Raw genomic sequence first — 23,770 nt, 5'->3', positions numbered from 1 at the left:
CAACACATTCTATGAATGATTTCTGGAGAAGCAAAAACTGAAAAATCTATTTAACTGTTATTCACTAATACTCAGTATTATAAACTCAGATTCACTTTTGTATCAGAATTCAAAGGTGATTCTAAATAAAACAGGTTTGAACTTTCCTGTAACTGCTGTTCATCAAGGATCTTCTGTGCAGGCATATACATGGGGACTATACATGACCTGGCCTGCCACAGTTTTTAAGCTAGAAGACACCATATGGGGATTTTAATAAGCTACTCAGGTGGATGGTGCTCTCACCAAACTACTTGAACAGCAACTGAAAGAACATTTTGCCAAATTCTGCCTCTCCTGGCTTGCAGGTTCAGTGCATAATATTGAACAAACGCATCAGCTGAGGACCACATTGTGATTGTAGATCTCCAACAACTGTAGATCACCATTAAAAAAACCCCCAAAAAACAGAAGAAGCAACTGCTCTGGTGGAATGCATGCCTCCCAGTGGGCAAGGTAACTTTGCCTGTGTATAACACCGTCGAATAGCTGATACAATCCATTTTTAGACAGGATCTGAGATGCCTTTTTATCCCTACTGAGGACTGCAAGGCATACAAAGAGAGCCTTATCCCTCCTAAGGTCATACGTTCTTTTCAAATAAAACAATAAAGTCCTTCTTACATCTAAGGTATGTAAGGCTTTTTCATTCCCTGTTGCTTGTGAAGGAAAAATACTGGTGGTATAATCTCTCATGAGAGATGGAACTTAAAGACCACCTTAGGATAAAATGGAGGCTAGGTTGCAGTACTACCGGTTCCTGAAATATCTTAAGAAAGGAGGGGCCCATCCTGTGTGCTGCTTTTTGACTGACCCATTTAGCTGAGGTGAAAGCCACCAAAAACAGACCTTCATAGATCCACACAAAACAGACCATCTTCCTTCCCAAGTCCATAGGGTAGCAGACCAAATCCTCAGCCTTCAGAAAGCGTATTCAAAAATCAGAGTAAGGAGTACCTGTACATGAGGATGTCCTTGTCCCTACAACAAATGAAAAAATGCTTCCATTTGAAAATATAGGACCCTCCTAGTGGACACTTTACAAGTCTGTAGAAAAATCACATTAATCTCAGAGGAAAACACAAACCCCTAATTCAGATCTTTCATACCATCAAGATGAATTGGTTGACATCATAATGAAGTATGGGGCCTAGGCTTACCAAGTCCAAGACTGGCTTACTCAGAAGCAGAATGTATTGCCCCCTGTCACGGCCTGGGGCCGGGTCAGGCAAAGTCCAGGGGCAGTCCAAGGTCTGTAGCTGGTGAGCAAAGAGGGTCCAAGGCACCAAAACCAAATCACAGTCCAGGTATCGCAGGTCAAAGGTTCAGAAGCCGAAGTCATGGAGTCCAGAAGTCAAAGCGAAAGTCAGGGGGTCCAGAAGCCAAAGTCAAAAGCCAAAGTGGATGCTAGAACATCAGGTAAGTGACTAGTTGCTTCCACAAAGCCTCCTCCCAAAGCCCACAGCTATATAGCCCTCTGCTGTCTGTTGCCCATTTGGGCTAATTGCTGGCTCAGAGAGGCAGCCAGGATCCTGCTGAGATTCAAGCATCCTCACTCCTAGAAGGGCCAGAATCCTTTCAAAACTCAGGGCTCAGAGAGCGTCTTGCTCGTGAGCATGCCACCCTCCTCCGACCCCTGAGGTCCTGACGAAGGCGGTCACGCACACGAGCCACCCGAGAGGGCGAGGCAGGGGGGCTTGGATCTTCTCCAGCAGGAGGCAGGGGCACTGGTGCAGGTGGCAGGGGCACAGTTTCTTCTGCAGGGTCCCCAGTACCCATGACACCCCCCTGCCAGCTCCATGCGGGTAGAGAACCAGATCTGGCAAGGTCAGACGACTCACTAGGATCATGTCTGTACCTTGATTTTCCCTAAAACCCTGGTAAGCAGGGCAGAAAGAAGAACTGAATAAAAACGGTGATCTGGAATGTGTCCCCCATAGAGCCTGGTTTGTTCCCAGACATGGAGCAAAACTTGGGGCCTACTTCACAGAAACTGAGAGCCCTGAGTGACAGGCTGCTCAAAGAAATCTGACTGGGGAACATCAGATGAATTGCAGGATGGGCCTAATCTTCCCATTTTCTTTATAGCAGGTGGTTCACTGCTAAGGAGAGCCAACACACCTAGACCCTAAAAAAAGCTGTGAACTGGCCGGAGGGGGACGGGGTGGAATCAGTGCACTGGTGCATCTTAGGAGGAAGCTCTTCTAGGAAGGCCTCCAGCAGATGATGCTCTATCCTTTAACTATGCCTACTACAGAGACTAAGAGAAAGTCTCAGTATTAAAGGAGTACTATGTTAAAAGACACTTTGATTCCTGTCACAAGAATTACTCAATATATCAAGGAGAGGTGTGAGTGAACAAGATAAAATCTCTTAAAAATCAATGGTTTTGCAGCAAAATACTTTTAGAAAGCATGTTGAGAAGAACTTGTCTACTGTGAGGGTCAGCTATTATGTATAATGCTTTCTAATAGTATTTTGCTGCAAAACCATTGATTTATACCAAGCAGACACCAGAACAGAAATCTAACAGACTATTTTTTTTTCTTGTAAATGTCTCTGAAATTATCACTGACTTGCAAATCAATTAGTTCCATCTGGGAAAAAAAATTGTATCTTCTGGTACTGATTAAAATGAATCCTGAAACATTTTTATTTCCTTTCCATGTTTATGACAATCTGTGCTTCTGTTCTGAAATTCCAGCTGCAATAGGTTCAGTGCTTTAATGTTTAATGTGCTTTACATTGAACTGTAAATTCCTGTCCTTCTGAAATTTTAGTCTATTGCAGCATGAGATGTCTGGACAGTTACCTTCACTAACTTGCTTCACAAAAAATATTTAATTTTGCTTCTTTCAATTCAGAATACATGTCATACACAAGCTTTCTTTACCTTTCTCCTTGAGAAAGAGATAAACTTCATGATGAAGACAAAAAATGTTTGAGGACTTTTCCTCTGCTAAGTTACCTGACTTCTGCATGGCACAATACATCTCCATATTCTGCATCTATCTCTGAGAGAAAATTTCAAACTGAGGGATGAGTAAGACCATGACGCCTGATGTAATTAATGCTGGATACAACAATATACTTTTCCACTGAAGAATCTTACTACACAAGACTTGCTGATGAATGATGCAGAGAAACTGCATGAAAAGTATACAGTTAATTTCAACATCTCTTCATTGATTCTTGCAACACGTTTTACTTCCCACCATATTTCTTCCATCATCAGTTGTGATGCTTTTCATTTTATTCCAGCAGACCAAGTTTTTCTGTTGATTTGCAAACCTTCAATAACATGTTTCCTAAAGTTGTTATTGTTGTTGTTCAGTCGCACTGTTGAGTCCGATTCTTTGTGACTCCATGGACAAAGTCACGCCAGGCTCTCCTGTCTTCCACCATCTTCCAAAGTCTGCTCGAATTCGTGTTTGTTACATTAGTAACGCTGTCCAGCCATCTCATCTTTTGCCGTCCCCTTCTTCTTTTGCCCTCTGTCTTTCCCAGCATCAGGATCTTCTCCAGTGAGTGCTCCCTTCTCATTTGGTGGCCAAAGTATTTGAGCTTCAGCTTCAGCATCTGACATTCCAGGGAACAGTCCAGGTTGATTTCCCTTAGGACTGACTGATTTGATTTTTTTGCAGTTCAAGGGACTCTCAAGATTCTTCTCCAGAACCACAGCTCAAAAGCATCTATTCTTCTGCGCTCGGCCTTCCTTGTGGTCCAACTCTCACAGCAATACATTACTACTGGGAATACCATCACTTTGACTATATGGACCTTTGTTGGCAGGGTGATGTCTCTACTTTTTATTATACTGCCCAGGTTCACCATAGCTGTCCTCCCAAGGAGCAAATGTCTTTTAATTTCATGCCTACGATCACCATCTGCAGTGATCTTGGATCCCAGAAATGTGAAGTCTGTCACTACTTCCAAGCCTTCCCTTTCTATTTGCCATGGTGTGATGGGGCCGAATGCCACGATCTTAGTTTTTTTGTTGAGTTTCAAGCCCACTTTTGTGCTCTCCTCTTTCACCCTCAACAAGAGGTTCTTTAGTTGTACTGCCCTTCAAATTTTACATTGCATACAGCTCCTCTGTAATTCTGAAGTTGGAATCTACCCCCCTGATAAAAAAATTAGTAGCTGAATAGTATCATAATGTCATTGTTGTCATCTAATGAAAAAAAAAAAAAGTCAAAATGTTTTGCCTTGACAATCAGTGACCAATGCAGCTCATCTTGTAGTTCTTCAACAGGCCTGGTGATTGTACATGCAAGTAAACTGTCATGACCAACGCACAGTAACTTTATCAGGGGACATTTTCTCTTTTACTTTAAGCATGCACTTAACAGCAGACAATAATCGGTTGGGTTGCTAAAGCTGGTGGAGGAGCCCACCAAGCCAGGACTGGAGGCAATCCTTGGTTCACGAACATGGTGTCTGTCTGTAACATTCACCCCAATCCAAAGAATATGGTGAAGGGTAGTAGAATGGATATTACTGCCAGGGGGTGGAGGTGGACCTACATATGGCTATAGAACTAGAGGAACAGGATCCGAACCAAAGATAGGGCATTGTCCAATCAAAGTTTCCTGTACAGTCTCCACATCACCTTCAGAAAAGGACACTGGCGAATGGGAGAGAAAGGAAGGAGTCTTAGGAGAGATGAGTTCCTTCTGCTAAACTGTCAGAACTGCATGGTAAGTTTATCTGTTCTTAGCCTCAAAACTGAATGTTTGTGTTTATGCCTTATTTTAGACTTGGCCATCTTAGGTGGAGGGTTTTGTTTTTCTTTTATTCAACACCACAGAAAGGCAAACATAAAATAGAATTGTATACATACAAAATAGTCAAAAAAATCATTCTTAAATATATGTGTACATATATCCTCAGAAAGCGATAGACAAATTATAACCAGATATTTCAAATTAAAACCAGAAGGCCTGCCCAAAGCTAACCATATTTACAATAGTAACAGAAATTTATAACTCTCACATTTCAAGAGTGAATTTACATAGCAAGGATCGTTGTCTAACTTTTCAATTATTGGAAACCATTTTGCAATAAACTTTTCATGGGCCATGTAGGGATCTATAGAATTAAGACCTGATGCTATTTTTTCCATGGCCATATGGTCCCAAATTTTGGAAAACCATTGATCAACACTTAAATAATTAAGGCTTTTCCATGTGGTAGCTATGACAGATTTTGCTGCTGTCAGCAGAGTTACCAACAATGAGCGATGCCTAGATGGAATTTTCGAGTCTAACCAGTTATACAATAATATGGAATCTGGAGTATATGGAATGCGAACACCCGTAATTTCTGACACCTTTTGGATAATACATTTCCAGAAGCTTACGACTTTCTCACATTCCCACCAACAATGGAAAAAAGAAGCTTTCTGGCCACACCCTCTCCAACACAAAGGGGAACAGACTGGTAAAATACGTGCTAAACGTATAGGAGTATAATACCACCTTAAAAGTATTTTATAATTTAACTGCAGAGTATGAAGTGAATTGGTGTTAAAAGCTTCTGATGACCATATAGAATCCCACTGGTCTACATCAAGAATCATATCACAATCTCTATGACAACGTACAACATAGGAAGGCAGCTGTCTAAAATGATCTAACAATAACATGTGATACAATTTAGAGATAGTATGTTTACTGTTTTAGTTAAAATTCATCACCAATCTTTCAGTTTTAGGACGTAATTTAGCTGCTAACAACATTGGGGAATTTAAAAGATGTGTTAGCTGAATATACTCAAACCAAGGAGGAAGGCAATTTAGTTTCTTTCCCAGTTCAACCATCGACAAAATTGAGCTCCCAACAATTAATTGAAACAAAAATTTTATTGAGTTTCTGCTCCAAAAACCGTAAGAGTCCTGTTTTGATGCTGGAGCAAACCAGGGTTGCCTCAAAAAGGTTGCAATTAAAGAGATAGGAGCGGCCAATCTCTTGCGATTGTTATCCCATATACTCACTATCGCTTTCAAAAAGGGGCTCTGTAACAGCCAGCTTGGTCTAGATGACCTTTCCATCCACATATATTCATGGTATTTCAGTGGGGTTAAATGTTGTTCTTCTATTATCACCCAGTCTGGAGTATCTTTAGCATAAACTGCTTTTAAAAAGCCTGAAAGTACCGTAGATGAATAAAATAAATATAAATGTGGGTAAGCTAGGCCACCTCTGTCGGAATGAAGGCAGAGAGTTGAGAAAGCAACCCTTGGTTTCTTATAGCTCCATACAAAATCGTTCAGTAGGGTTTGCCAGCTACTAATCGTACTGTGTGATAAATGAATGGGTAAAGCTCTAAACAAATATAAAAATTTTGGGAAAATAAAAGTCTTAATCACATTCAAATGTTCCAGCCATGATAATTGCTTTGAGTCCCATTGTTTTAAAAGTTTAGAAATATTAGTGACTACCTCCATATAATTAACTGTAACTATGTTTAAAATGTCAATCGGGACCTTAATACCCAAATAGGTCCATGATGACTTTGCTCATTGATAGGGACATACAATGCCTATTTCCTGCTTGTCCCCAAGGGTAAGCTTAATGGGATAAATCAAGGACTTACTATGGTTGATTTTTAAGCCTGAAACCTGCACGAAGTCAAAAAGCAATTTTTGTAACACCTGCAAAGATTTCACAGGGTCAGACAAATAAATTACTATGTCATCTGCAAATAATGATATCTTAAAGGGTGTATTTGCAACTTGAATACTTTGGAGATCTGGCATTGGCGAATCAGGTTGGCAAAAGGTTCTATAGCCAAAGCAAAGAACAGAGGTGAAAGAGGACAACCTTGTCGGGTGCCCCTAGATAGCCCAAAATCAAAAGAATGTTGATTATTAATAGATAGCAGTGCTTTGGGCGAGGCATACAAAGTATTAACTTTATGAATAAAGTTCTCGTTGAAGCCCATCTCCTGAAGGTTTGCAAGAAGGTATACCGGCTCAACCGTATCAAAGGCTTTTTCAAAGTCCAGTGCCACAATCAAGAACTCTGTTTTTGAAATAAAGCATATTGAATAATATTAATAGTCTGTCTTATATTATCAGTAATTTCCCTATTTGCAATGAAACCCAACTGATTTTTATGTATGTAACAAGAAATTATATGGTTAAGCCTTTTAGACAAAACAGAAGAAAATAATTTATAGTCGAAATTTAAGAGGGAAATAGGACGATAGGATTTCGGACACAAAGGGTCTTGGTCTTTTTTTGGGATCAAAACTATCTTTGCTTGACCCCAGGTGTCTGGTATATGACCACCCTGTAGCACTAAATTACATAGATCTGTTAAGTGAGATATGAGACATGATTGGAATTTTTTATAAAATTCGACAGGGAGTCCATCCCAACCGGGGATTTTATTATTTTTTTAACCCTGTAGTGCCATTTAAATCTCAGCAGTTATCTCTGAATCTATATATGCCTTATGGGCCTCAGACAATTGTTTTATAAGTTGATTGGAATACAGGAAATTTCGTATTGCTATTGTATCAGGATTGGTAGTTTTGTACAATTTTGAATAAAATTCTTTAAAAACATTAACAATATCTACTGTTGAAGAATGTAAGTGCCCCGTGGGGTCCTTAATCATTTTAATTTGTCTATCTGCGATTTGTGTCCTAAGTTAGGTGGAGGTTCTGAGGAACTGAGCCAGTGAATAGTCCACTGAGCAGGACCAGTGTCAGTTCAGGTCCAACAGAACTGATGGAACCAATGCAATGGAAGGCAGCCTCAGTGGCAGGTCAGTAAGAGTAGAAGATTTCATCAGTAAAGCATGAGAACACTCTGCTTGGGCAGATAACTTAGCTACCAGGTAGTGAGAGCTAGACAATACCTTTTCGCAGCTACTAGACTTTAAAGAGGACAGTCTTAAAGACTTTAAAGAGTACAGTCAGCACATGATTTGGGGTGAACTGTTGGCAATGCTTGCAAGCTGCTACATTGTGCCCCTCAATCAGACATGTTAAGTATACAGACTGCTCAACAGATCTTATCATTTTAGTTCCATACATGAACTACTTTCTAAAAAGCACTTTCTGAGATGTTACAGTGAGAAGGACTCAAGATTTTTTTAAATCTTCCAATTGGCTAGCCTGTATGTGCATAGCCACAAGGGACTGTACAGAAGACCACTGTTGAACAGGTATGTGGGTGAAAAATACATTTGAACTCAGCTATAGTGTATAGATGTGCAATCAAGTCATAGGCTTCATTCCAAACTGTATGGACATGTGTGGTCTGTGAGCTTACATGTCATGAACTGTTTTTGGAAAAAGTAGTAAAAATATTCCATATAAAAATTTGAGTACAACCAGCTTAATAGAAACAATGGAATATCAATTTTTATATAAATTCTCATACCAAAGGCCTAGAATATCCCCAGACTTTGTCTCAACAAATCAGAACTTGGACAACATAGGATCAGAAGACACATGAAACTCAGACACATTAAATAACTGTGACGGACTGCACTTTTTAAAAGCTTAGATGTGCTGTACAAACAGCTGAAGGACTGTGAAGGATTAATTCTTCACAGAAACAGAGTCTTGAGATGCTCCAAGGAATCTGATTGGGTAGCATTCGCTGAACGTGAAAGACTTCTGAACTGTATGCTGGGGAGAATTAATTCTTATTTGCCATAGCTGAGAAGAGTCAAGTACTAATAGTTTTGGAATTCAGCCCTGAGAGCAGTTTAACACAGAGAACATGGGGAAACTTGCCAAGAAATTTGGGAAGAAGACAAGGACTACCATTTGGGCCAAAGAAAGGGGATAGATCTTATAGTGAAAGGAGAATTTTCATACCCAGTCAAACAAGGAGTTAGCTCTGAAGAGTGCAGAGATCCCTGGTCTGGTGTGGTTAGAAGCTGTCTGTAGAAACCTGAAGAGTCAGTTAAAAATTCAAGATAAGTACTGGTGTTTCAAGAAAAAAGGGTTTGGGTACTGGAAAGAGTATACCAGCCTTCTGGAAACCAAAAGAGAATACTCAAAGAAATTGTACTGAAGTGTTTGGGGGAAACACTGGAACAAAAGCCTCTCATCATAAAGGTTTAAGTCACTATCAAAAGCTTAAGAAACTCTTATTGGCCCAAAACATAAAGAACTAAAGTATGTGCATGTACTGGTTTTATCTCAGAAATTTCAAAACCTGATTTCACTTGACTGTTCCCCCCTATGTTAAATAAAATTTAAAAATGCCTTGAGTGCCATTTGAGTTGTTTAAGGTAAGACTGGTTCCTCAGCAAAGAAGAAAACACGTTACTAGAGCAGCTCAGTCACTAAATGGAAAAAAAAACAGGGCAAATCTTACCTCTGAGGGAGGAAAGCGGATGAGCGAACTGGAATGTCATGCATAGAATGATATTTATGAAGCAGGGGGAAATATCCTTAACAAACAAGTAATTTTTTTCAAAGCAGATTTTATTTCTTTAAATAACTCAGATGTACCACATAGGAGTTATATAGGTACACAGAAGTAAGTTAACTATAAGAGGGACAGTGGCTCAGTGGTAGAGCATCTGCTTGGGAAGCAGAAGGTCCCAGGTTCAATCCCCGGCATCTCCAAAAAAGGGTCCAGGCAAATAGGTGTGAAAAACCTCAGCTTGAGACCCTGGAGAGCCTCTGCCAGTCTGAGAAGACAATACTAACTTTGATGGACCAAGGGTCTGATTCAGTATAAGGCAGCTTCATATGTTCATTATGGACCTTTGTGGCATCGTGGTATCTGATACTGACATCTCACTTATCTAGTTTTAGTCAGCCACCTTGATTACTCTTCTACTGCTTACCTATACTATATATATAATTGAAATTAACCAGACTAAGAAGGCAGAGGCAGCATTCATTTGTTAAGCTTAAATACAACACAACATTTGGTGTGGGGTAAATTTCAATCATCTGTGGAAAAGGAAAGTAACTCATGATGTGTACTGGGAAAAAATTATAATTGCTACAGTGAATTAGATTTATACCACTGTCCCGCCCGGGCTGGGCGGGGACTGCGCGGAGGAGACCCCCCGGCGCCTGCCAGCCGTTCCAAGCCCTCGTCGTCGCCCCAAGAGCCTTCCCCACCTCTCCAAGCCCCCGTGGCGGCCCCACCCCTCACCTCGACTGACGGGGTGACAGCCACCCGAGCGACGCCTCCCAGACGGCGAGCCCGGCTTTGAGTCCGCGAAGTCTGGCCAGGGCAAGACGCCGGGGAGCAAGAGAGAGAAGCTGAGCCCAGCACCGGGCCAGGAGGGGGAGAGCCGTTCGTCTCGTCGCAGCGCGAGACGCTCCATCGCAGCTCGCAGCTGAGGGCTAGGACGCCCGAGGCACGCCCAGTCAGCCCAGCCCCGGCGCGCCTCTCCCGGGCGTCTGGGGCTTTGAAGGGGGGAGGAGCCAGAGAGGGGCAGGACCCGGGAAGGGGGAAGGATGGGTCGGGAAGCATAAAAGGAGGGAGGGAGGAGGTCGCTGAGGAAGCTGGCTGATGCGCAAAGAGGCTGCCTCGCGAGAGAGAGGGACAGGAGCCACGGCACAGCCAAGAGGGGAACGGGGGCCTGCGGTGAAGTAACCCAGCGCCCACCCCCCTGTTTCTGAGACCTCCGGGGAACGCCCCAGAGTGCCCGGGAGGGGCAACGGCGATGCCGGGAGACCGGGAGGGGTACCAAAGACCCGACAACCACCATAATTAAAAGAGTATTTCTTGTAGCTAATTGAAAATTTAAAAAATCCAATGAGAAGAAGTTTGGCCTGATTTACAGAACCTTTTATTAAGAACCTGTTACAAAAAATGTTTAAGTTCAGTTGTTAAGAATCAAAAGAAGTCTGTCCTTTCACTTCCCTTTTTTCTTCTTCTATAGTCCACTCCACTGTATGTTACCAACATTTTAAAAAGTGATCTATGAAAATCCTTAGCTACAGGAAAAGTGTATTAAGCATTCTAATTATACTAAGGCTTTGTAGAATTCAATCTATCAAATCATCCTCAATTAATTTTAATTATTCAGCCCTCAATATATTGCAGAATGCGGCATACAGAATAAATATTTATGATCTGGACTTTTTACATGGTGAGCCATGACACTGACTTGCCTAGCAGTCTCCTGGCTTTTCACAAACATTGTTTCAAGCTTCTCTTTCTGAGAACTTGAGATCACACTGACTGCAGTTTCAGAGAAGAGAAATAAGAGATGAGACTCAAAACACAAGTGTCAGTGAAGTCATGGACCCCAAAGGTTCCAAGACCAAGAGAGCTCGGAAGGAGTTTTGTCTTCACATTCCATCTCACTAGGGCAAGGACGCATGCATGGGAAAAAGTGTCTTGCTTAATTGGGCCAATATACAGCTGCAAGCCCACTCTTGGACACACACTTCAGTGTGGTATGGGGGGTTGTTTGTGTCAGCAAAGCTGATCACAAGCTTTGACCTAAACAGCTGCTGGCAAGCCAGGAGGCCCAACCCACACCTGCAGAGCTCCCACTGCCTCCCCTTCAGCCGCCCGGCAGCAGCAAGCAGAAGCCACAACTCCACCAATCATGTTTGCTTGTCAAGCTTGCGGCCAGCTCACCTGCATTGATGCATGCAGGGTAAAGAATCTTGTACAGACCAATTTCTGCCTCTGTTTTGTTTAAACTGGACTGGTGAGGGCAACACGACTTTTATTACTGGACCTCAGGATACCAGAAGCCAGTTAGCACTAAGGAAGTTCAAAATTAGTGAAGTCAGCAGGGACATACACATGGCTGCCAAATTTATTGGTGCTGGTGCTGCCACAGTAGGAGTGGCTGGTTCTGTTGCCGGAATTGGAACAGCTTTTGGGAGTCTAATCATAGGTTATGCCAGAAATCCTTACCTGAAGCAGCAGTTATTCTCATATGCTATTTTAGGATTTGCCCTGTCTGAAGCTATGGGTCTCTTATTTCTGATGGTGGCTTCCTTGATCCTGTTCACCATGTGAAGAGAACTGCTGAACTCTAGCATTAGTGAAATACAAATGTAATTCTGCATACTTAGGCTAGGGGTGTGCAAAAAAAAAAAAAATTCAGAACGAATCGGATTTGGAAATATATGGAGCCAAAATATTCGGAATACCATATATTTACGAATACCGGTATTCAGAATAGCCATATATACTGGAGATATACGGCTATTTCCAAATATACGGCCCCATTATACCCTATGAGCCATTGAAATCAATGGCAAAATAGGGTATATTGGAAGCCGCCTGGAGGGGAGGGGGTTTGAGGGAGAGCCCCCAAATTTGCAGGGGACCTGCAGGGGACTTTTCCCTATGAACCGCCCAAGTCCCAAAAATATTGGACCAGGGGTTCCCATTCCAGGGGAACCCAAAGAGGGTGCCCCTATCCCACCATTATATCCTATGGGCCATTGAAATCAATGGCAACATAGGGCATAATCAGAGGCTACTAGGGGGCAGGGGGGTTGAGGGAGAGCCCCCCAAACTGCAGGAAACTCGCAGGGGACTCTCCCCTACAAAACCCCCAAGTCCCAAAAATATTGGACCAGGGGGTCCCTGTCTTTGGGCTCCCCAAAAGTCCCATTGCCACCAATGCTGGGGAAAGCCCAAATAGCCACTTCCTCCACTATAATTGCTGTGGGAAAAGTGGCTCTGGCCTGAGGGAGAGGCCCCAAAACTGCAGGGCAGCTTCAGGGGACTCCCCCGCATGCAACACCCCTGGCCCAAAACGACTGCACCCATCTGTGGGCACCCCAAAAGGAACACTGTTCCCAATGGTGGAAAAAAAACAATTAGAGCCACTTCCCACACTGTAATTGTCGTGGGAAAAGTGGCTCTGGGGATCAGGGGAGGTTGAGGAGAGGCCCCCAAACTGCTGTGCAGCTTCATAAAGCCAAAAAAACCCCATAAGGCAAAAAAAAAAAAAAAAAATTGGACCAGGGGGTCCAATTCCTGGGGCACTCAAAGCCAAACCTAACTTCACACCAGAGAATCTCTATAGGATCCAAATGAACTACATCCATCTATCTACTCTATGAACTCTGCTGGCCTGGAACCAATATAAACCCAGTTGCCAATGTCACTGCCACACAAAACACAATCTGCTCAATCAGCCTGCAGCAAACCCAGATGCCAGCTCTCCAGCCCTGCCCCAAACAATATGGGTAGAGTGGCCAAGCACAACAGGCATGCTGGTTCTGGGTTTCTCACCCAGCTTCCCTGACACAGAACGCGCAATCTACAGATGCCAGCTCCCCAGCCCTGCTCCAAACAACATGGGGAGAGCTAGCCAAGCACAACCAGCATGCTACTTCTGGGTCTCACACCCAGATGCCAGCTTCCTTGCCACAGAACATGCAATCTACAGATGCCAACTCTCCAGCCCTACCCCACACAACACAACTCTCAAACAAGAGAAGCGGTGGACCACACCTAGCTCCACATCATTCTGTATCTGACACAAAGTAAGAAGTATTTAAGACTTACCTTAAGTGATGGATGGTTGGCTGGTCCAGGCTCTTTTGCGTTACCCAGGGTGCACCCATGAGGAGGCCAGCCAGAGTTGCATCCCAAATGAGGAAGATCACTGGGAGGGCCTCAGATTGTGTGAGAGGAAGGCAACCATTCCTTCTCTCTCAGCTCAGCAGCAACATACCAGCTATCATTGTCCCATTAGAGGGACCGCAGCATTGGTATGGCTGCTGGCTGCCTGTCATCATCACTGGCACCTCCCTTTCTTCCTCCTGCCTCTGAAAAAAAAACCTGGGTTATCCTGACTGGGCCTGTGGGTGCTGTCGGTTACAGTTGGGGGCTACAATGGCCCTTTCAGTATTATTAGGCATGTGAGGATGGGGACTGGGGAAATTTAGATTACTCTGCAGATTTTAAATCAGCATACACTTTTGGTTTGGGGAAGGATGAGGGGTAAGGGGGGGTGCACTGCCAATCAATTTGTGAGTGAGTTTTTGGGCGGTCTTTGGACTCAAGTCTATGTTTAGTGGGAGAATGTTTTACAACCAACTTCCAAGTGCGGACCAAAAGAGGATGCAGCCACAAGTAGGTGCTCACTTTATTCACTCTCAAAGTCTACGTTCGGGGAGCCGAACAGAGGCAAGTTGACCTTCAGGAAGACCAACTGCTCAATTTTCCAGGGCTGCAGGTGATTGAAATGTGAGCAGACAATGTCACCCATATGTGAAAAGACGTGCTCGCTCTGCATGTTCATCAGTGGGCATGAGAGGAAGGCCTTGGCCACCGAGTAGAGGGGTAACCAGACCGCCTCCTTTGCGACCCAGTAGTCCAAAGGAGATGTTTCCTGCGACTCGTTGGGCTCCGAAAGACAGTCCCTCACCATCGCAACACCCGCCAACCGCTCCCAGAAGGGCCAACGACCCACCCAATGAGTGTCATCTTGGCACTCTTCTTGGCATGAGTCTGGTGGGAAACACTGACTACCCGGGGAGGTTGGGGATGAACAGTGGAAGTGGCACATGAGCTGCTTCCACCCCCCTCCTCCTCAGCTACTGGCACTGGGCCCGCCCTGACTCTGCAGCACTCGACCTTCTGAGAGAGCTCATCTTGCCAGCGATCGAGCTCGTTGGCCCGATTGGCGATCCTGCCCTTAAGGCGTGGGTCTAACATGGTCGCCATCATGTAGACCTTATCCTGGGTGAAAACTTTGAAAGCAGGCCTCAAGCCCTTCCTGCAGTCTAACAACCAGGGCACGCATCACTGGAAGAACGTCTGCATGGCCTTGAGCTGGCACTAGAAACGAGGCCAGGTCCTCACGGGCCATGTGGACAACCAGTGCAATGCTTGCTGTGTCAGACAAGAGAATTTCTGTGTGGGTCTTGAATGGCCCGAGAACCTCCACAGTCTGAGAAATGACTACCCAATCCTCTTGGGTGAGATGGTTCTCATCCCGAAAGACCCTCATCTCAGAGACAAAGGCATCCAGGTCTGCTCTCTGCTCCACCATGCGCTCCAGCATGTCACAGGTGGAGTTCCAGTTGTGCTGATGTCACCGATCAGACGGTGCCCTGGTACGCCTGTCAGTGTCTGTTTCTCACACAGCAGATACGAGTCCGTATTGCTGCGTGAGAAGTGACCCTTGATGTGCCGACACTTCTGGAGCAGAAGTCGGTATTCATGGGTCGTGGCTAGATATCGGCAATCCTGGCTTTTCGTCTAGCCCAATGTGTCCTTAACCACGAGGTGGAGAAGGTTGGCCACACAAGGAAGGCGTTTTAGGCCCTGACGCTGAACAGCTGCCTTGACATTGGAGCCATCGTCAGTCACCATGAAGCCTGTGGCAACGTCCCTGCTGCCTACCCAGCCCTCTAACTGCCATGAGAAGATGGCTCCGAAAGTGTCTGCTGCGTGCGGTGCATCGACTGCTTTGGCGTGCAGCAAGTCCCAGCAATAGATGGCCTGGCGGACCTGACCCTATCTGCCACTACTGCCACCCCCACCCTGCAGCTTACTGGGTTGCCACCAATGAGCACAGGGAGAGATACCCCTCGAATGCATGCTGGGAGCTCCAGATATCTGAAGTGAAATGAACAGTTCACCCCCACAGCACGGGACAAATGCTCCTTCATCACAGATCTGGTCGCCCTGAAAACAGATGGCACAATGGTCCTGCTAATGGTGGTTCTAGCAGGAACTTTGTACCAGGGTGCCAGGTACTCGAGCAACCCTAGCACCCCAGGATTCTTGACCACTGAAAATGGAAGCCCATGGGCGACCAACCTGGCAAGGTTCCAGGCAACCACACTCTTGCCGTAACTGATTCCCCCTCTTGGCACACAAGTGCCACCCCCACCAAACATCTCAGGCAGAGATGCCTGGTGTCCCTGCTCTGTCGCGGAACTCTCCTGGAGAGCTCTGGAGGTAGTGGCGGTGGGACAGGCCTCTTGGTTGGGTGGTGTTGGCCACTTGGACACCACAGCACTAGCCTGCTTCTCCCCCTTAAAAAGCACCACCTGGTGGTGCTTCCGCAGGTGGTTCCACATCCCCTCAAGAGTCATGTGGCCAGGGTCCCGCCCACGACTGATCCGGGCCCTGCACAACTGGCACTGAGCATAGCGTGGATCCTCCGTAAGTCGGAAATGCTAGAATAGGAGACCTATTCAGACAGCATAGAAATTAGAAGGAGAGAGAAGACGTTCAAGCTGAGCAGTATTATACCTCATGGCTACAGCTGTCTTAGCCAACAGAAGAAAGGAGATCATTTCCTTTTTTGTGTGGTAAACATTCAGAAGAAATTCCTCCAGTTAACAATGTGTTTAGTTGTGTATTCTATAGTTATGTTGGTAATGTTGTGGATTCTAGACTAACAAGATTTTATTCAAGGTACAAACTTTCATGTGCAAGTACACTTCCTCGGATAAGAGTGAACAGAATTTCCTCAACCATTACATATAGCAAGAGAGTGTATGTGCCATTAAATGCCAACAATGCCTTTCCGTTCTCCACACAGGACAAACAGGACAAACAGGTAAAACTCTAGGCCAAAAGATAAATGGACACAAATATGACATCAAGAATCACAAAATTGAGAAACCTGTAGGAGAACATTTAAACCTCCCAGGACACTCAATGGGAACCTCAAAGTAGCTGCTTTATTGCAAAGGAACTTCAGAAACAGACTGGAATGGGAAGTTGCTGAATTACAAGTTATTACAACACTAAGGACAATGGAGTCCCCAGCACTTAACAGAGACATTTGCTTCTTATCTAGTTAAATGCTAGATAAATTACACATGCTAAGTCACTCAGTTCTCATTTATATCCAGAAATCAAACTGAAAGGTGCCACAGAACTCAATCTTAGTTCTCACATCTGTTCATTAACTCTTGTATTTGTATATTAATTTACTGCCATTCACAGATCTTACCAACTACCTTAATCTAATCTCAGCTATAAACACTCAGTACTTATACATCTTAACTGGCCTTTCCTGACAACCACTCCCACCACTCACTCTCTCTTCCTATATGTAAAGTTGAAGAAATTCTGTTTCACTGTTATCTGAGGAAGCGTGCTTGCACAAAAATCTTATACCTTGAATCAACTAATTACAACAGACAAAACAAACAGAACAACATTGTTTTAAATCCAAGCACTACAATTTAACTCAATTGTACATCTGTTAGCAGCCCCTGTTTGTCTTAAGGATCACAGCCATTTAGTGGATGCTAAATGAAAGCAGAGTTTTTAATTCTATTTTAATCACTTTAAGTCAAAACTGACTAAACCAGGTGAAACCATTAATCTGTCGGTGCATATACCCTGACTAGGAGCAGGTCTCCAGAGTCTCAGGTAGAAGTCTTGTGAATCAATTACCTGATAACTTCAAGTGGAGAACTTGAGACTTCCTGCATGAAAGAAGATTCCCTACAACTGATATTGGCTAATTACTTGGTATTCTCCAGTGCATATTACACTTTTTCAGAACAGACAATATTTTGCAGTGCTAAGACATTGCATGTTTTTGCAGTAATACACATCACAAAAATAGGGATATTTGATTTACTGTCTCTGGATATTTTTCAATATTGGATATTGTGTTCACATGCAAAATTCCTTCTTCTGGCTCTGTATGATTCATGTTCTCTAACTTCTACCAAGTTATCAATTCAATTTTTTAATCCTGTTCTTGTTAGCCATTCAGTCATGTCCAACTCTTGGTGATTCTATGGGCCAGATCTCTCCATTTTTTCTGATTTTATACTGGTTGAGTTGTTCCATGCTCAAGCTGGTGTCAGCTTTTATGATGTCTAGCCCCCATGTTCTTTGGAAGCATGGTTTCCTTTTGTAGAATGTAAATTCAGATTTGCATTAGAGCGTGGACAGAGTGCCAAATAGAATTGCACTAATTCTGATTATAGAACTCATTTGCACTAATCTGCCTTTACCGTTGTAACAAAACCATTACATTCAAAGTATTAGATTTGCTGAACTTGCCTTAAAAGTATACAGGGCCTTTGCTATGATTTGGTTCTAAGGTCCTAACAATGGACAATAGGCTTCTATTAGAGTGCTTGCATATCTCAAAGCACATTTCTCTAGCAAGAGAACGTTATCGAAGTTCTGTTAGCATCCTTTGATAAGGAAAGCTTTTCTCCCTGCCTCAAGGAAGGACCTCCTAGTCTGAAAGGAGCCATCACGCCCACGCAGTAGAGACTGTACTTACTGACACATTCTTTGGAACAAAACCAGAAACCGGGCGGATGCTAGATGCCAGGAAGATGGAAGAGTGGGAGTAGAGAACAAAGAAATCCCCAAGGAATGACCTCACCCTGGTAGAGACGGGTTTCTTTAAACCAATGAGATACCACATAAGGCTAAAAACGAGGATTTGTAACCAATCAATTAGACCTGCTTTGTTATCAGAAATTGTATAAATATGGTATGTTTAGTAAAGATGGGTTTGAGGAAAAACGCAGGACAGGTTCTTCCTCCTGCCACTGGTGGTAATAAAGGAATATCTGGATCAACTCACTTGGAACTCTGGCTGTTGAGTCTCTTTAATTGGGCTAGAGGAACTCAACTTTTGGCACAAATGGTGTGTGCAACACTTTTGCTGCTAATCAATCCAAGCATAATTGCTTTCTCTAGCGAGTACTTACACATGGACATAGCCAAAATAAGTCAGTTGCAGTTTTGTGATTTTTCCTTCCAATGGCATGTCTGGTTTTACATACTCCAATACTTGCTCGTTTGCCACCTTTGCTATCCAAGGAATGCACAGGAACTTTCTCCAGCACCACAGCTCAAATGAATAGATTTTCTTCCTGTCTTGTTCCTTCATGGTTCAAATTTTGCAGCCATTGGTTGCTATGGGAAACACAATAGTAAAGACTAATCTACACTAGGTTGCTAGGCTGATGTTCTTGCTCTTCCACATTTGATTCATGCTCATCATCGCTGTGCAGTCCAACATGATTCGATGTTTTGTTTCTGGACTGCATTCAGCACTTCAGTTGATCAGTAATCCAAAGAAAGTTAATTCTTCCACACATTCAATCCATCATCAATTTTTCTTTTGATGTTTTTATTCTTCTTGGTAGTCAATTGTGAGGAAAAGCCCCTTTTCTGAACATCATAGCTACCAACATGGGTGTCAGCGCATCGGGAGAAGTGACTCACGCTCTTCTGGCCAGGGAGTGTGGGTACACCTATCCAGGAATATAAGGGACTTATGTTGTACAAATAGCCATGAGGTAAATAAACACTCTAAATCGGAATAGAGTAAAGAACGTCTTTCCGTCATTCAGAGTATCAGCCATGGAGTGGAAGGAACTGCGCTGCCAAAGGAGCTGTCCAGGCGAACGGTTATGAAGCACTGACCATGGAATCCACCGTGGAAGGCTAACACCACATGCAGAACTGCGCTGCCAAAGGAGCTGTCCAGGCGAACGGTTATGAAGCACTGACCATGGAATCCACCGTGGAAGGCTAACACCACATGCATGTGGTGTTAGCCTTCCACAGTGGATTCCATCTTACCATTCTTCAACACAGCGGTAACTTTGGAGCCCCCTGGGTACCTTTCAAGATGAAAGCTTCACCAGGTACCCACCAACCCAGCAAGTTGATTGGCCAGTCACTAACACCCAATAAGGTGTCACCAATCAACTCACCATTGGCTACTGCATAAGTCCAGCCCTCATGGTCATTGCATGGTCATTTCTCCTCCCATCCCCTGAGGGTCAGCAATAGTTTATTTAACCTCTGACCCAACTTTACTTGTGTGTGTATCTATCAGCACCCCAATCCCCGCTGTGTAGGTCCATCCCCGATTCCTGATCAGTTTCTGGCCCCTTACCTACGGCCTCACTCGTCGCCATTGGAATCTTCCTTGAAAGCTACGATAGATAAATATCACCCTGTATGTCTATCCTTTATGTTCCCCTATCGATCTATCTATATTTCTTAGGACTGTATGTGTGATTTTATGATTATCTTACTTGTGTGAAAGACTATATCCTTCTCAATAAAAGAAATAAGGTTAGAATTCTTACATTCTTGTGCATTACTTTCTGGATGGTTGATCTTGTATACATTGGGAAAAGATCCCTAGTGAGCCAGGTGCCCATCTACCTAATTCCCCAACCTCGGTTTGAGGGCATTCCAATTTACACATGATCTTGGGGGGTTTTTATGTTCAGGAAGAGGTCAAACTTCTCACTTTCTTCTTTGATTTTCTTGATCAGATATTCCAGGCCTTCTTTAGTTTCCGAGATAAAGAGTTGTGTCATCAGAATATCATAGATTGTTGATATTCCTTCTCCATTAATCCTATCTTGATATTAATACTATTTTACCATATTCTCACGATGAAAGTACAACCATTTCAAAAGTATTTATTGAAAAATCACCTACAAAAATACAACAATATCCATAGAGCTCGTCGAGAATGATGTACATCACAAGTGAATCAACAGCACAGCAATCAATATCCAAAAAAGGTAAACCTTCTGTTACCAGGCATAGTCTCACTAATACCAATTCAAAGAGGAAAAGGAGAAAAACATAAATAATATGAAATATGACATCATGATGATGATGATGATAATAGCAATAATAATAGTATCAGGCAATGCTTTAAAATACATAATTTAAAAATTATTAAAAATACAATAAAGTTCTATAAAATGTATGATTATGCAATACTTCATGTTCTATTAAGTAGTCTATAACTGGATACCAAATGGCACTAAAGTTTTCTTCCTGTCTTGCAGTCTCTATCATAAACAGGTTATGAGCTATTTACCTAAAATGAAATGGTCCTATACGTAGAGTTATAATGCCAAAACAAATGTTACGTTCTCAAACCTACTTTCGGCTGCTAGAATACTTTGAGCATATCATTGGAACATACCAAAATGCCAACAATTCACAGCTGGAGGAAGCATTTATGGGACCAAAGTACAACCTTTGATCTTTATTTTGCAGGCCTACATATTATTTTTCGTTGTCTTAACATTCCTTGATGTTCAAGATTAAAATTTCAGCCATGAAAATGTTCCTGTCAAAGGTCTAATATATCCATTAGGTCATAAAGTTAAGGGAACAACCTAGTTAATCCTGCATGTTTCATGTTCTCATACTATTAGAATATAAACATCAAATATTATTGGTACCTACACCTTGGAAAAGATTCCATTTAAAACATGCTGACAATGCCTATATCTCCCCCTCCCCATTTTCTTTTATCAAATGTATGTTTCCAGAAAGTAACCAAGATAAAAGTAATGCTATTATTACAAACAGAAAATATACATATAACTTGCCTTTTTACCAAATTGAAAGTCTTAAAATCGATGGATTTCCGGGGCGGGAGGGGGGGCAGTTTCTTTTCAATCAGGTTTTCAATCAGGTTTTCGTTTGTGTGTGTGTGTGTTCGTTCAAAGAAAGTATGCTTTTGGTTCAATCACTTAATGCCAAAAAGCCTCAATCTAAAATTCACTTTTCTAGCTACTTGTTTGTCCTAAACTCCTGAAATCATCAGTTATTAATACTTCATAATAGTTTCATATTGTTTTTCTATACTTTAGAAATAATAAAATTACCTGTCATTGATAATCCAGTTAAGACAGAGATTGAGGGAGATAAGGTTTTTGCATCTCTTTACTATTTCCATCACTGTTTCATTATCCAGTTCAGTGATATGTCGTAGATCCAAGCTTGAAAGATTTCTTAGCTATTAAGATAAAAATACCAGTAAGTATTAAACAACTTTTCATATATAAACACACACACTTCAAATTGACAGAAAAAGTAATTAATTGCAATTTTTATCTGCTCAAACCCTTCTTTGCCCTGAAAATTAATATTTTAAACTTCCTTGCTCTATCAAAGAAAAGGCAACGACAAAACTATTTTCCCTCAATTTGAAATATTAATTTCAAATTAAGATAGCACTTGCTTTAATTTTTTTATTAAACATGTGTATCATTTCTTTTTCATTGTTTTCAAATATTTACTGCATATTTTACGTAATCATAGAGAAGACTTAATATTGAGGATTTTTTATTTATAAAAGTACAAACTTTGAACCTTTGAAACAAAATAAACATTAACATATTCTGAAGATTAGAACTAATATTTCCAACCACAAAATATAAAGTGCTCTTCATCTTTCCTATACTAAGCGTGAAAAAAGTAATCAAATTGACTATGATATAATCCAAGTCCTTTGTGGGAATATTACTAGAAAAATAATTTTTAAAAGAGTGATGTGAAATACTTTTATTGATTAAAAAATACTTATCAGCCTAGTGTATTTGAATAGTCAAAGCCAGGAATAATGAAAGCAAAAACAAACAAACAAAATAGTTTTTAAAAACCCCACAAAAAATCTCAGGCCAACCCAGGACCAGTTCCCATAGATGGCACTGCATAGAACTATATGATCAAGGTCAACAGCTGAGTCCTCATTCTATGTTACCAAGCAACATGATAAATACCAGTTCGGTCTAGAGACTACAATGGATTACATACAAATCTTCCTTCCACCTGTACATTTATTAGTAGTTACATAGTTATGTCTGTTACCAATGGCTAGAAAGGAAAGTTATAGCGTTCAGAATTCACAGAACTGTTAGACCAGTACTGCAATCAACACACAGGTTTCCCCTGTACCAGGGGATCATGTCAGGATGTACACAGAATGCCATGTTACAAAAACGGAATGCACATAAAATAACAAGTCATAGAAACAGCAAGTCAGCATGTCAGGCTCATCCTGACACCAATAATGGCTATAAAAATAAAGTACAAAAAAGTTTTTAATTAGATTAATAATCTGATTATGTAAACACTTTCCTACATACAAATCTGAATATTCTTGATTTAAGACTGCCACAAAATGGAATGTATGTAATGTAGTATGGTATGTAAAAGTTTGCTATATATCGAAGTTCTCACTTGCATATTTCTCAATAAAGGAAAGGGCAGACAGTTTGCAAAAATAATTCCTACTAAATACTGGAATCAAATATTAAGATACTAGCATAAAATTTAGGCAATTAGTTTTGACAGCAACCAACCTAGATCTAATGACAGTTGGTGATCCAGATCCAACTGGCTGGAAGATCTAAATTAGATGAGGGATGGCATTGGGTAGCCAATTAGAACATGACAGCTGGGCAACTATAAGTGACACCCAGGTTTAAGTTCTGTAGAGATGTCAAGCCAGGAAGTGAGGTTATGCTATGCATGATGCAGGAAGACACCTTCAGAAATCTTCAGGACTTCCACTCTGCTGCTTGTCATGCTTCTCCTGCTGTTTGAAGTCACATGCTGATAGGAATAAGTTATTGGTAAGTTAAGTTTTCTTTCTTTTATAGTTTTTGCTCTTCTGTACACCCTAATTCCCTGACTTGTATGTTTTTATCTTTGTTATCTGCTGTAAATAAATTTCCTTTATTATTATTTTAATTGGAGTGACTCTCTGAACCAGGGGTGGCCAAACTGTGGCTCGGGAGCCACACATGGCTCTTTCACATATATTGTGTGGCTCTCAAAGCCTCCACTCCCCATTGGCCAACTTGGAAAAGGCATTTCTCTCTTTAAATCACTTCACCAATCCAAGCCAACCAGCAGCTTGGAGAATGCATTAAAGGTTAACGTTGTTTTTTTCCCCACCTCTCTTTCTCTCTCCCCACATTTATTTGCCTTCCTTCCTCCCTCCCTTTCTTGTGGCTCTCAAACTTCTGACACTGAGGTCTT

At 42.2% G+C, this 23,770-nt stretch overlaps 1 protein-coding gene and 1 pseudogene across 1 annotated transcript in view; one reads left to right on the top strand and one right to left on the bottom strand.

The window, feature by feature from the left end:
• Window positions 1-12,066, top strand: part of LOC132569844 (ATP synthase F(0) complex subunit C3, mitochondrial-like) — a 41,191-nt pseudogene extending 29,125 nt beyond the window's left edge.
• FBXL17 (F-box and leucine rich repeat protein 17) overlaps window positions 1-23,770 on the bottom strand; it is a 337,107-nt gene that overhangs the window by 219,769 nt on the left and 93,568 nt on the right. Inside the window, exon 6 of the mRNA XM_060235625.1 lies at window positions 21,610-21,740. Coding sequence (XP_060091608.1) covers window positions 21,610-21,740 — 131 coding nt within the window. The remainder of the gene's footprint in view (window positions 1-21,609; window positions 21,741-23,770) is intronic.

The sequence above is a fragment of the Heteronotia binoei genome, chromosome 4, assembly GCF_032191835.1.
Source record: "Heteronotia binoei isolate CCM8104 ecotype False Entrance Well chromosome 4, APGP_CSIRO_Hbin_v1, whole genome shotgun sequence".
NCBI lineage: Eukaryota > Metazoa > Chordata > Lepidosauria > Squamata > Gekkonidae > Heteronotia > Heteronotia binoei.
Note: the sequence above shows the minus strand (reverse complement) of the source record. Positions and strands in the feature narration are given on the sequence as shown.